The 12,932-nt window shown below is 40.5% G+C and overlaps 1 protein-coding gene across 2 annotated transcripts in view; it reads right to left on the bottom strand.

Annotated features, from left to right (window-relative positions):
* PPP1R12A (protein phosphatase 1 regulatory subunit 12A) overlaps positions 1 to 12,932 on the bottom strand; it is a 1,050,482-nt gene that overhangs the window by 504,105 nt on the left and 533,445 nt on the right. For both annotated transcript variants that reach the window (XM_069228775.1, XM_069228774.1), the window contains one exon: positions 2,327 to 2,512. In XM_069228775.1, the coding sequence (XP_069084876.1) occupies positions 2,327 to 2,512 (186 nt within the window). The remainder of the gene's footprint in view (positions 1 to 2,326; positions 2,513 to 12,932) is intronic.

Below are 12,932 nucleotides of genomic sequence, written 5' to 3'. Positions count from 1 at the left end.
TGACATTGACGTAGGTAGGCCCTAAAAGGGGAAGATCCGTTGTAAGGGCAGAAAATCGACGACAGAAGGAAAATAAGATCGAAACAATACAGCCGTTATCATAGAAAAGTAGAATAAGTTCAGAAGGCCCTAACCAAGATCCACCGGAGCAAGAGGAAACATGTCCGAACCAGACGACGGAAAGAAAACAATCTAACTAAGGACTCGATGTCCATGCACAGTATCACCAAGAGGAGGAGGAGACTCCATCTCGTGACTCAAAAGCCTTCTTTGAAGAAAAACAACTTGTAACACTCCGAGCTCAACACTAGATGTTGGACTTATGCAAAGCCTGTGTATCGATAGCTACACATGTTAGCGAACATTAAGTTAACAAACAATCAGAGTCTGATGGTGTCGAGCAGTGTGTGTTGATGTGAAGGAAAGAGGATGACGAAGTAGTGACTAAAGGAGTGAGGCGCAGAGGGAAAGGAAGGAGGGAGAGGCAGAGAGAAAAGAGTGAGGCGCAGAGGAAAGGAGTAAGAGAAAGAGGGCGACACAGAGGAAGTAGTGAAGAATGGGAAAGTAGAGAAGATAGAAAAGAGACCAGGAAAAGTAATCTACTGGTTACAGGTTTAAATCATCATAGGATAGCCTTCAGGGTGAACCTATGTGCAGCAGGCCAGAATGAGTGTGCAATCTGATAGTCACAGGTTCGCAAAGAGGAGAGAGACTGATCATGATTTACATAAATATGAAGGAGGTTTTCAGGTTTGTACTCAAGTACCTGCAATATTTTGCAAAGGCACACATGTACATGCATGGTAAGCCATCAGAATATTGAAGTTAGCTAGAGGTGGCATTGGGTAGTTCAAGTGCTTTGATAAAAAACAAATTTAACCACATTGAGCTCTTTCCTTATTCTATGAAATATTAGCATAAAAATGGGTTGCTGACATGTGTATATCAGTAGCTACTTTCAAAACCTCACCCCGTTCTCTATAGCTTGGGAAACGCACAGGTATGATTTGTCTACTCCCCCTCTCCATGGATGTTTTGAAACTAAAGATCTGGAATATTCTAGGACACAAGATTAGCTATGGACTGGTTCTTCATTTTTAGTTTTCCCCAATGTGTGCCCTTTTGAACTCTCAGCAGGCATGTATTAAAGTTGGACCTTCTCTTCGTAGTTTTAGTTCCGGTCAAGTACTGTTGAAATCCAATGCAATCATTGTACTATTACTTTCTTAACATGTGTCATGTCTTTAGCATCAATACTCTTCTTAGTGCCGGTTTGATGTATTCCTCATGCTGCTGCATGGTATTCAGAATATATGTTTAACCTTCAATTTTTATTTGTATTTTATCCAAAAATGCTCACATTGCCTGCGAAAGAAGCCCTAAATCCACTCTACAATGTTACTCATTGCTGCAGGTTCCTGGCCTACAAAGGTGACTTATTTACCAGCTTATACTCCTCAATCTTCTGCTTTCAATCAACTTCTCCCTATTCTGTACACAATCACTTCTTCAAAACAGTTTCATTTTAGGCAGAACAAATTTAAAATCGTTATTGTCAGACTTGGCAACTCTGCTGTAATGCAGTCTGAGTTGAGGTGCATCAGATGCCAGTAAGAAACATAAGTGTGTTCAGCTCCATTTGATCTGGTCACAACTCATTGAAATGCTCTTGGCCAAGTCTTAAAATGCTGTTGGCATGAGGTTCTCTCTCAGAAAAATTCAACAGTCGCTAAAAGGTGAGAACCAAGTTTAGGAAGCAACAGCATTTTTTCATTGAAATCCAGTCTCAATCTTGAATAAAAACTGAGAAAACTACAGAGCAAAAATACTCTGCACCTCTTAATCTGTTGGCAGTCGAAAAAACACATAATAGTGCGTAACACATTTATGGATTTCCAAAGCACATAAGGCGAAGACATCAATGGCTGAAAAAATTTGGGTACCAACATATACCTTCCAGCAACATTCCTAAAAAAGTTTGAAATACAGCCTGTTGCTTTTGGAAACTTCCATAATGGGAAATAAGCAGAAGATGTATTCACTAGAAAAATTGACTTCTGAAAATACCCCAAGTCAACAAGAAATGAGAAAAGACCAGAGACCACTGTTAAAATGACCCCACATTTGCACTAGAAAGGAGTGTTAAGAAGTAGAACAAACAAATTCACTGCCAAATGGGGTTTGCTACAAACATTAACATTACTTTGGAGTATCCCTTTCTTTGATTTATTGTTGAGAACAAGGGAGATTAGAAATAATTTTTTTTTTTTTTTTTTATAAACCGCACAACAGAACAAAAATGAATTAAAACACATCATATAAGTACCTCCTCTGTTCTTGAATATCTCTGCCTAAAATCGTCTTCTCTTGATTCAGATTCTTTTTTGTCATCGTGCTTTTCTTTATCTTGCTTTTCTTCCTTCTCTTTTTCTTCATTTTCTTGCTCTCTTGTTCTAGGTCGACTCCTTCCTATAGTCTTTTCAGCTTCCTGAATGTCAGTCAACGTGACTCCCTGTTGAGGAAAAAAAACATGACATTTTCAGTCAACTGAACTTGTCCATATTTTCTCCAATAACATATTTCGGCACATTGGCTGCCCATAACTAACTCCACAAGTAGCCAAAACTAAATCATCATCATCAAACAGACTTTATTCGGCTTTCAGCAGGCCATAAAAGTATCAAGTAATGGTACATTGATAAATATGTAAAAAATAGAAAGTATTATAAATAAATAGGGAAGATAATAAAACACATCGTTAAATCATCAAGGACAGATATATAAAACTTGATAAATTTACATCAGTGCAAAATCGAGATCAATTACAGTATTTTCTGGAAAGCGAGGAGTTTACCGGAAATTCCAAATTTTTCAAATAAAATTAGTTCAGTACGCCCATAGACTTCCTTACAGAGAGTACTGTACATAAAAAGTTTGCTAAAATTCCACAAATTTCAATAGAGGATAAAATCTGTAAGCTAAAATACGTGTCGCGGCACTGACGCAAATTAGTCGATCTTAAAAAAGGCAATAAAATACGTTTTCTTGGGATATCATAAAATTTACAAAAGAGGACCACATGCATTGTAGAGCTTTTGCATCACATGGACATACTCTTAAGACTGTACTCCAGTCGCACATAATCGGAAAGGTTACTAGTCGATGGAAGATATTTAAGCGGAATCTTGTAAGGACAAATCGATGTCGGGGATTTGCCACGCTTACTAAGTAGGGCTGGACTGCATCCGTCGACAGAATTAGTTGGTTAGACATTACAGTAGATTTTTTTGATTCCACTTCCCATCTCTGTTCATCCAAGTACTTCAAAGTCAGAGCCCTCAAATCTCTCCTGGTTATTTTTTCCAGTGATTGTGGGTTTTGGTAATATGCTTCGCAGCCCATATTTTAAAAAAAGGTCATAATATATCTTAGCCAGGGGACTCTAAGCGAGTGTGTTAGATTCATGCAGTCGGATAGTATGGCCTGGTTTAATCCGGTATGCTCAGAGGTCCACACTTTATGCCATAATAATAGAGGCTGTATCTTAATTAGATCAGTTACAAAGTGGACCCCTAGTTCCGAATGGCTAACATATGATGACGTGCTATTTGGTGCCATTAGCAGGTATCTCAGGAAGTCATTTTCCACCAACTGAATCGCATGGCAGTTCGTATACCCCCAGATACATGCTCCATAAGTAGCCGCCGGGATACATTTGGCCTTGTAGATTTTTACCATATTTGACGGGGAGATCCCCCCTAGTTTTTGGGAAAAAATCTTCAAGGCCGCCGTTGTTTTAATAATCTGGTCTTTTTTTGTTTTCACGCAGTGTGCCCAAGTGGCCTGTTTGTCGAACATTATGCCCAAATATGAGAAGGTGGGAGCTATCTTCACCTTGTCCTCGTGAATAGTGATTTTATAGGGTTTGCTCAGTTTCCTGCCACAGTTCATTATGAACGTTTTCGAACGGTTGACTGTGAGGCCCAGGGCTGTCATGTAATTTATACAAGTGGTTAGGAGTTTCTGGAGGGCTAGCGGTGTCCTGGCCATGAGTACTGCATCATCTGAGTAAAGGAGTGCAGGGACGGGGCGATTGCCTATTTGTGGAAGGTCTTTACAATTGCTTATCAATTCACTTTCTAGATTGTTTATGTATAGTGAAAATAGAAGTGGTGCGAGAACACAGCCTTGGCGCACCCCTCTGTATATGCCAAAAGACTTAGTGCATTCCCCTCTCATCCCGTACCTTACACTTGCTCTGCACCCAGTATACAGATCGCTTATGAAATGGACTATCGTTAGTTCGACCCCCATGCTTATTAGGATATCCCATAACTTTTCATGCAAAACACAGTCAAATGCGGAGGACAAATCTATAAAGGCCAGGTGCAAATTGCCCTCTCTGGTCTTCGTATACTTCCCCACTAGGATAGTTAAGTTCAGAGCCTGTTCCACTGTACCTAGTCCTGGGCGGAAGCCATACTGCACTGGGGATAGAATGTTATTTTCTTCCAACCATATTTGGAGTCTATTTAGGATTATTCTCCCCGCTAATTTGGCTGATGTATTGAGGAGAGAAATTGGCCTATAACAGGCTGGGTTAAGGCGATCCCCCTTTTTGTATATGGGTATGATGATAGAGTGGCGCCATGTTGATGGTGGGCCTTGTGTGCTAATGGCCCTCAGTACCTGCGTCAATAGAGGGCCCCATAAGTCGGTGTTGGTTTTATATAGGTCAATTGGAACACCATCGGGCCCTGGCGCTTTCCCGGCTTTGCTAGTGTTTATAGCTTCTACTACCTCCTCTAAGGTAAACTGAGGTGACACTGCTAGGTGTCGATCTTCCTCGGAGTCTGGGACTTTTGGAAGGTCCAGAGGAACTCTGTCATTGGGTTGACAGTATATCTTGGAAAAGTACGTGATCCAGTCCTCTTCCGAGATTGCAATTTCCATTCTAGGGGTATTATTGTCCCCTAGAACGGGAGTATTTATTATTTTCCAGAAGAGGGCATTGTCTTTCGTCAGACTAGCTCTGTGTAGATTGTCCCATAGCTTCCCTCTCAAAGCGAGTTTCCTCTTTTTTGTGGCTGTCTTGTATGCCAGTCTGCAGGTGCGTATTTCTGTCTGACATCTTATGGGGGCACTTAGGGCTTTTTTTTAGTCTTGTGTGCGCTTTCGTACAATCGTGGTCAAACCAGCCGGTTTCCCTTTTCTTGCCCCCTGCCCCTCCTGTCCTAGACGTGAGGGCTTTTTTTACGGCGTAGGTTATCTGTTGGAAAGCACTTAGACATTGTCCTGGGGCCGTGTCATCACTAAGGCAATCAAGGAACACTTGGGTATGTTCACGTAATATATCTTTTAATAAAGCCTGAGGGTCAGTCTGAGTCCATCTCAGTATATAACCATTACACGGGGCTAGTGCAATATCATTTACCATCGTTGCCTCTCTGGCATTGGCCTGTGTGACAGGAATTAATGAGAGTTCCAGGCTTTGAGGGAAATGGTCACTTATTGCGATGTCGTGGATTATGTAATTAGTAAAATAGTGAACAAAATGTGTTGACATTAAAATATAGTCAATAACTGTATTTGCGCCCCTTCCATTAAAAGTTGGTTTAAGCTCTAGTTCTTTGGGAAGTAGTTCATTTACAAGAGACAAATTATGTTTTTGGGCCACTGAATTCATTGCCTCTCCTTGAATGGTATGTGAAATGTGCGGTCCTACGCCGATGTCTTCAGTATCCCAACCACACACCTTTCCTGTGGGTTCCTTGCAAAGATGTACATTAAAATCGCCCCCCCATATAATAAGAGTCTCACGTCTGTTACTCGCACATATTTCCTCCAGGTCCTCACCCATCTCTGTAAAAAATTTGGGGACTTCTCTATGCGTTGCATTATTATAGAAGTTGATGAGTACTAGGTGCGTGTTCTGATCCAAATTACATTCAATCATTTGATAATAGGTTTTTGTGATTAGCATTTTTGGGTTACGTAGCCATGCCTTGTTTGAGATATATGTGCATAGGCCTCCCTTTGGCCTGCCGTGATTGGCCTGTACAGCTGGTGTATGGAATGTCTTGTACCCATTTATGTGGACTGGATTTAATATCCAAGTCTCCTGAAGACAGATACAAGGAAAATCCCCAGTGAAATTCACCCAAAGATCGTTATTGATCTTATTAGTTAGGCCTGCCACATTCCAGTAAAGTATAGTTGTTCCCATATATTGATAGGATTGGGGGTGCGCCTCCTCTATAGATGGTAAGGGGGGTGCATCATCTTGAGTAAAGATTATTGTGGGGAGTTGGTTTCCCTGATTCAAACGAATATCTATGATGTTCCTATCAAGTACCTTCTCGCGGAATACGTCTCCCCTGTTCTCGGTAGGCCTTACTTTATTTACATCCAGGGCAGGATCATATGGAAAATCTATCCTGTTCCTATTTAGTCAATCCAAATCTTCTAGCGTTGTAAGAGGTTGAAATCTATTGCTAAGAGGATTGTGGTCCAGGGTATTTGGTATTTGTTCATTTACGGGTTGTAGATTCCTAACATTGCGCCCCGGAGATCTTGGATAAAAGAACCTAAATTAATTATACAGTATTTAAAAAAAAAAACATTTCATAGGAAAGCACAGTAATCTATGTATTAAAAGCCTTTTATTACATAATACCTTGTTCAAAATTCAAAACGGGTAATGCACAGGTTAATGTGAATAGCAATTTACATTAACGTTCTTACTCAAAAAAACAAATATTAGGCTTTCATTTTCACTACATGATACATTGACTGATGCACCATGTTTCTCATCCTCATACAAATACAAACACATTAACATCAGCTAAGTACATACATCGTTCACCTTATGTCTCCACAGTATGACTACACACTACATATATAACATTCCTAGCTGGAATGTCTGAACTATGCACCAGACACCTTCTTAAATTTATCACGGCAACCTGACTCTTGTACACCATCCCGTTTCTTTACTTGACAGGAGGATCTTACACAACCTCTGTAATGACGAGACAAACCACCGCTGCCCTTCTGAGCTATGTCTCATTGGACCATTGCAAATTCTATGTCCAACTTGCCGTACCTTGAAATTTCCACATCACCCCAAATTCCCAATAGAGTCAACGTGGGAGACAGTACCAGTGGAGTATCTACTGCCTAGTTCAGCAGTCTGGTCACTTAATCCCACAAAAGCCCTTTATCTATCCTCCGGTATAACAAGCATGAATGATAAGGCATACCCTCCTGGACAAAGACTCCCATTACTGGAGTTCTTACCTGGAGGACATAGTATGGTAGATGGAAATGCTGTAACAGATCTGAGGACTTAAAAATGGCTCTTTTTGATGCAAACCCTCTTTTGAAAATGATCTTTGAACAAGAACTCTTACATACTGTAGAAAAACACAACCCTCTTCTCTTAAAGCCTGGAAATCTGAGGATTTGCATCATGAGAACAACTGGGAGATCGCATGCTTCAGAATAATTAATATGACATAAAAAAACGAGAACACATTATGTCCAACCTTTCCCCCGCCACATGCTTTCCATGAACTCAATAACTGTGAAGCCTTCCTTGTGTGCAGATGCTTCGGCTGGATTGCTCTGCTGCCATCCACCCTCCGCTACATGCTCAGAAAGCAGGCTCCAATCTTGCATCATATCTTCACACAGTCCACATCTCTGCACCCCAAAAATACTCTGACATCCAAGCAAATGATAGAAAGTGAAGGGTGATGGAGACGCATCTTGCTACCAGACCCCCTTGATGGAAACAGCACCAGGTCTTCAACAACTTAGGGTTGTAACTAATACTTTGACCACAATGTTGTTTTGCTGTAGGGAGGAAATTCTCACGGCTCACCGGCTTCCAACACGAAGGCCCACACGCATCAACCTGAGAAAACGGAGGGGCACAGCCCTCACTTTAGTTTAATCAGCAAACACGACAATCATTTATTATACTGTGACACACTACTTGATTTTCCATGGATTTTACTTATTTTGGTTTTTAGTCTGTTTTTCCGTTTCCACTCCTCTTCATTTTGAATTTTGCAACTAGCACAGCTATATCTCTTAAGACGTTTTTCATTCCAGTTAGGAGAAAGAATTCTAAATCTTCTGCCCAGCTGACTAGCCCTTCCACTTGACGGAAGGAAAGCCTGCCCCTCTGGCATTTTTTTTTGTTCACTAAGGGCAAATCTGCAATTTGAAGCCATTCCTCTCAATTTTACACCCTTCCTCCAGTATGATAGACCTTTTTCACCATCATACAAGGTACACCACAAATGGTTTTAGAGTATAATTGGTGCCTAACAAATGTAAGGCAATCTCTGTGTGTGCTCAGTCCACTTCACAACCTTCTGTCCTTTTAAAAGGATTTTTTTTTTTTTTTTAATAACTCACTTAGAATGATATTCGGTGGCTTTTCTTCATTCCTCTTACTACTTCCTGAATGTGCGACTCAGGTATTATTCCTGCTGTGTCTCAAGTCTTTCCACATGCGTTTCCTGATTCTCTTAGCATCAAGATGGTTCTTGGCTTCACAGGTCTTCGGTTTCTTCTGGGTGACTTACACTTTGTTCCTAGGTCTACTTGTGTTTTCTTAAGACTGTCTGAATCGCTTTGACATTCACTGCAACATTTACAAGACTTGTTGCACAAATAAATCCTGTAATCTAGCTTCTTTCAACAGGTATTCCTTCTTTCTATGTTTTTTTTTACCTTCCAAAACTTGGGTTGTCTGCAGCAGTAGCATTTGCCATCTTGGTGTCTTCCTGAATAAGTCAGTTTTAGTAAGAAGGATGCTGTTGAGTCTGGACAAACAATAAATCATCTGCACAACGTCTCCAGCAAGCTATGATTCTTGGCTACTGCACATTTCTATCATCCCTAAGTAAAATCACACATTGAAAAAAGCATTCACCATATGCAGCAAAAAAAAGCCATTTGTCCAAATGCCAAACAGTTATGAAATAAAGATTAGTTACACAATTAATAAGCTGTCTACTAAATACATATGCAATTATAAATGAACTTTATCTTCTTGTTTTAACTGTAATCAAAGACTGCTTTATAACTTGGTAGACACATTCTACAACAAAACTAGATTTGGGGGTTGGGGATGGGGGGTAATCTTTGCCTGAACTTATTTTAAACCGCTATATAAATTCTCAATATACTTGTCACATTTGATTTAGATATCAATTCTAACACGTTTCAGCTAAACTTATTTTACTGAACAATATATATATTTTTTATTTTTGCACCAGGGCTGAACACAACATACAGCCAACGGTTCCCGGTGCTGAGATTTAGCATTTAAGCAGAGGATAACAAAATGACAGATGATGAAAAGGCCAGGCTGACAGTTGCTGGAAAATTACAGCAGGCTTAGCACAGCTCACAGGCTCAGGTGTAGAGCATTCCGAACCTTGGGAATGATGATCAAGAAATCATATCATCCCTTCCTAAACCTCCACAATGCAGGACTAAAAGCAACAGCTCAGGCCAAACAAACACAGACACTTATCTCCTCATTCAGTTTTTTGGAAGCCAAGGAGTTGCACCTTCTACAACTCCAGGTGCAATAAACATGGACACGAAAATGCACCTGACTTTGATAAGCAATCAGAGCATTTAATGGTGTGCAATACAAAACCCCAGAATCATCCAGTTATTTAACCTTTTCCAATTTAATTATTGTCACGTTATTCCAACTTAAGAACTGAAGGTTAACACTAGTAGCCACCATCGTTCTACCTCTATTACTCTCTAATGCTTTTTACCTGTATAAGAGGCACCTGCTAAACAAGACACATGGAAGGCCAAATCTTTGTTCGCACGAAACATTCTACAAAGAATCTGCCAGCTGCTGTTTGTGGAAGAACTAAGCTTGACACTTTACAGTTAAGGGAGGGATTTCAATATAAATTCATATTCATTGTAAATGATTTGTCGATATGTTTTATTGAAAATAAACGAAAGGAACACAAATACAAAATAGATCAGCCTTTAAAAATCTACAACAAATTAAAAATCTAAGTAAAGAAATGTAAAAGAAGCAACAAAAATTATGTGAAGAAGTCACCAAACACAGTATTCTGAATGAAAAACAAGCTCATTTTAATTGAAAAACGATAATTTCTGGGAGCAACAAACTGGAGAAATATATTTAAACACACACACTGGCAAAGCCAGAAAGCATAGTTTGGGCTATCTGCCTTTTTATATGTGCCAATGATTATTTTGTCATGGTCTTTTTAAACCTTTTTTGTTGTGGGAGCTACCGTGCCCTCGCCAATAAAAAAAAAAAAAAAAAAAAAAAAAAAGCTAAAAGCTTTGGTGTTATTTATCTATTTTAGAATTTATAAAGCACAACTTCTACTTGAGGTTCCAAGAATGGAGAACCGCTCGTAACATACAGAAGATATGTATTAGCAGACTAAGAAACATGAAAAAGACCGGTTTTCAATCATTTTTTTAACTGATACATTGTAACTCTTTCTGTAGTTCCAAGGGCATCTTATTCCAAAGTTCTGCTGCTGAGGTTGGGAGAGCTCCGCTTCCCATAGTGACTTGGTTAACTTTGAGATATTTAGTAGAGATTATTTTCCTGATCTTAATGTCTTTGCTATAAAAAAGAAAATTTGAGAAACATTTTGCTGGGATATGTGTCCGACAGATTTATGCATAAGGCATAATGATGAATATTTTTTTGTGCCACTGGGAGCCACTGAAATTTGAGGAGCGCTGGTTTTACTGAAACTTATTTCCTTAACGTAGGAAATGGGCTCAATCCATTTAGTCCACCAAGATATTTATTTCTTTGCAAATGACTAATCGCTTTTTCAATTATTTTTATTGTTGGCGAGTCTCACTACTTGACTGTCTCACTGTACATTCACAGTAACTGGACTGAACGTGTTTACCACCACTGCTTTCCTTTTAAGATCAGGCAGGTGCGGTGCTGGGCCAGGCATTCATGGAGAAAATAACTGATTCTGCCTCCTCAGAGGGTGGTTAAGTGCCACTAAGTGCAAACTAAAGCAGCTTGGAAGCTGCTGGCAGAGCTCCACAGGACCGGCATGTTTACTGTCACTGTGGTTTGGTCGTGATCAGGTCTGACCCTATGAATTAATTGCCCACATCTTGGCCATTCTGCATGGTCTGCACCAAGCAGGCACAGAATTCCACCGGGACTGCTGGTAAGATCTCTACAATCGAGTCCCATAATGTTTGGGAGTATCTACACAACAAAAGCTGGGGTGAACTATCAAAAGAGAACACTAGGTTCCCCAATGCCTTGAAAGTCTCTTGGGCTCCCCGTCTGGAGCGGTCGTAGGAATGATCTTGTTAAAGTCTAAACCACCAGGCTCTCCGGATTAGGGTGGCGCATCAAAAAAAGCGGCGTCTCCTGGTACAGATCTGTGGCATTGTGTTACCTGTCTATTTATAGAAGGGAATTAACATGATTGAGCCAAGGTGCCTAGAGCATGCCAGTCAGGACTTTTTTTCTTTTTAATAGCAGCAAGGGCTCAGAAGAGGTTTGCCCACGCTATACAACTTCATTGTGTACACTGCTTTTGACCTCAGTCAGCAACTGAGTGTAGAATTTTAGCTTTCTGTATTATTTTTTGACATTTTCTTAAAAAAAAAAAATACAATTGGTACACTATGATAAGTACAATGTGACACAGTGTGTGTACAGTCCATGAGGGTTTAACTGAAAGCCTGCAATACAACATCTAATACTGTAGTCCAAGCATGCTGCCTACCTGTGCACGGGTAAAGAAAGAAAAGGCAGCGGATTCAACAATGGAGACAGCAAGGATCATTTCACTCTTGCGGTTGTTCATTGAAAACAGATGAACCAATATAATATTAAAGCGTGTAAATAGGAGGAGCAGTTTGAACAATAACTGAATTGCGTGAGAAACAAAAACATAAGAAAAATAAAAAGGGACAAAAGATCCTGGTACAATCAGTGCACTCATTCAAGTCGTTTAGGATAGTACAACACAAGTGTAGCTATGCCAGAGGAAATTAAAAAGCGGTGTTTGTTTTTTTTCTTTCCGGGGGGGGGCGGGTTGGGGGGGTTGAAAGAAGGAGGGGCGGGAGGAGCACAGCCTGCATATATGGTTAACGGTTGAGTATTGTAGTCGGAATTATCCCACGGAATTTCGCCAGGAGGTTGTCCCATGACTGAGATGGGATATGTGCAGAGTCCCTTTACTTCCTACGTAATGTGCCCTTAGCCTGCAAAGAAAGTACCCATGGGGAAGCCACAGGGTATTCGCCACTTTCCATTTCTGTGTGGTCAATTGTTTTGACTGGAGGACCAGGTCTTAAAATCACATTCCCACCCTGCGGTTTTTGGTATATTGGTAAAGTCCTAGGTCACAAACTTCCCAGGTGTAGTTGAGTACAGGTGTAGTGCAGTGGGTTCACTGTGTCGTGACAGCATGCCAATATTCGGCCAGGGAGGAACATGACTAGAGTATGGAAACTATACCTGCACCTAGTGTCACACAGTAGTGGCAGGCTGCATCAGCTCCATGAAAATTGTGCTTAATCTTACTAGGGTTCAAGTAAGCACAATTCAGAATGTGAAGTTGGATCAATTTGAAGCATGTGTTGCAAGAAACCAAGGAGCGATATGACAGCATGACCTGCCAGTCGCCATGTTTACAGATGCATCCGAGGTCTGTATCCCAGTGACCGCACAGTGCAGTTAGAGGTGAGGCCGTGTGTGAGTGCTAAGCGCCAGTGAGCCACCGGGTCTGATGTCTGCTCATGGCCAATATGTGCAAATATTGCATGAGTAAGTGTTACAGAAGTCCTGCTGTATTTCATCTCTTGACTGAGTCAAAACGTCTATAATGGAGACATGCAACAAGAAAAAAAAGCCT

The sequence above is a fragment of the Pleurodeles waltl genome, chromosome 4_1 (assembly GCF_031143425.1).
Source record: "Pleurodeles waltl isolate 20211129_DDA chromosome 4_1, aPleWal1.hap1.20221129, whole genome shotgun sequence".
Taxonomy (NCBI): domain Eukaryota; kingdom Metazoa; phylum Chordata; class Amphibia; order Caudata; family Salamandridae; genus Pleurodeles; species Pleurodeles waltl.
The sequence above is the reverse complement of the archived record's forward strand: the minus strand, read 5'-3'. Positions and strand labels throughout refer to the sequence as shown.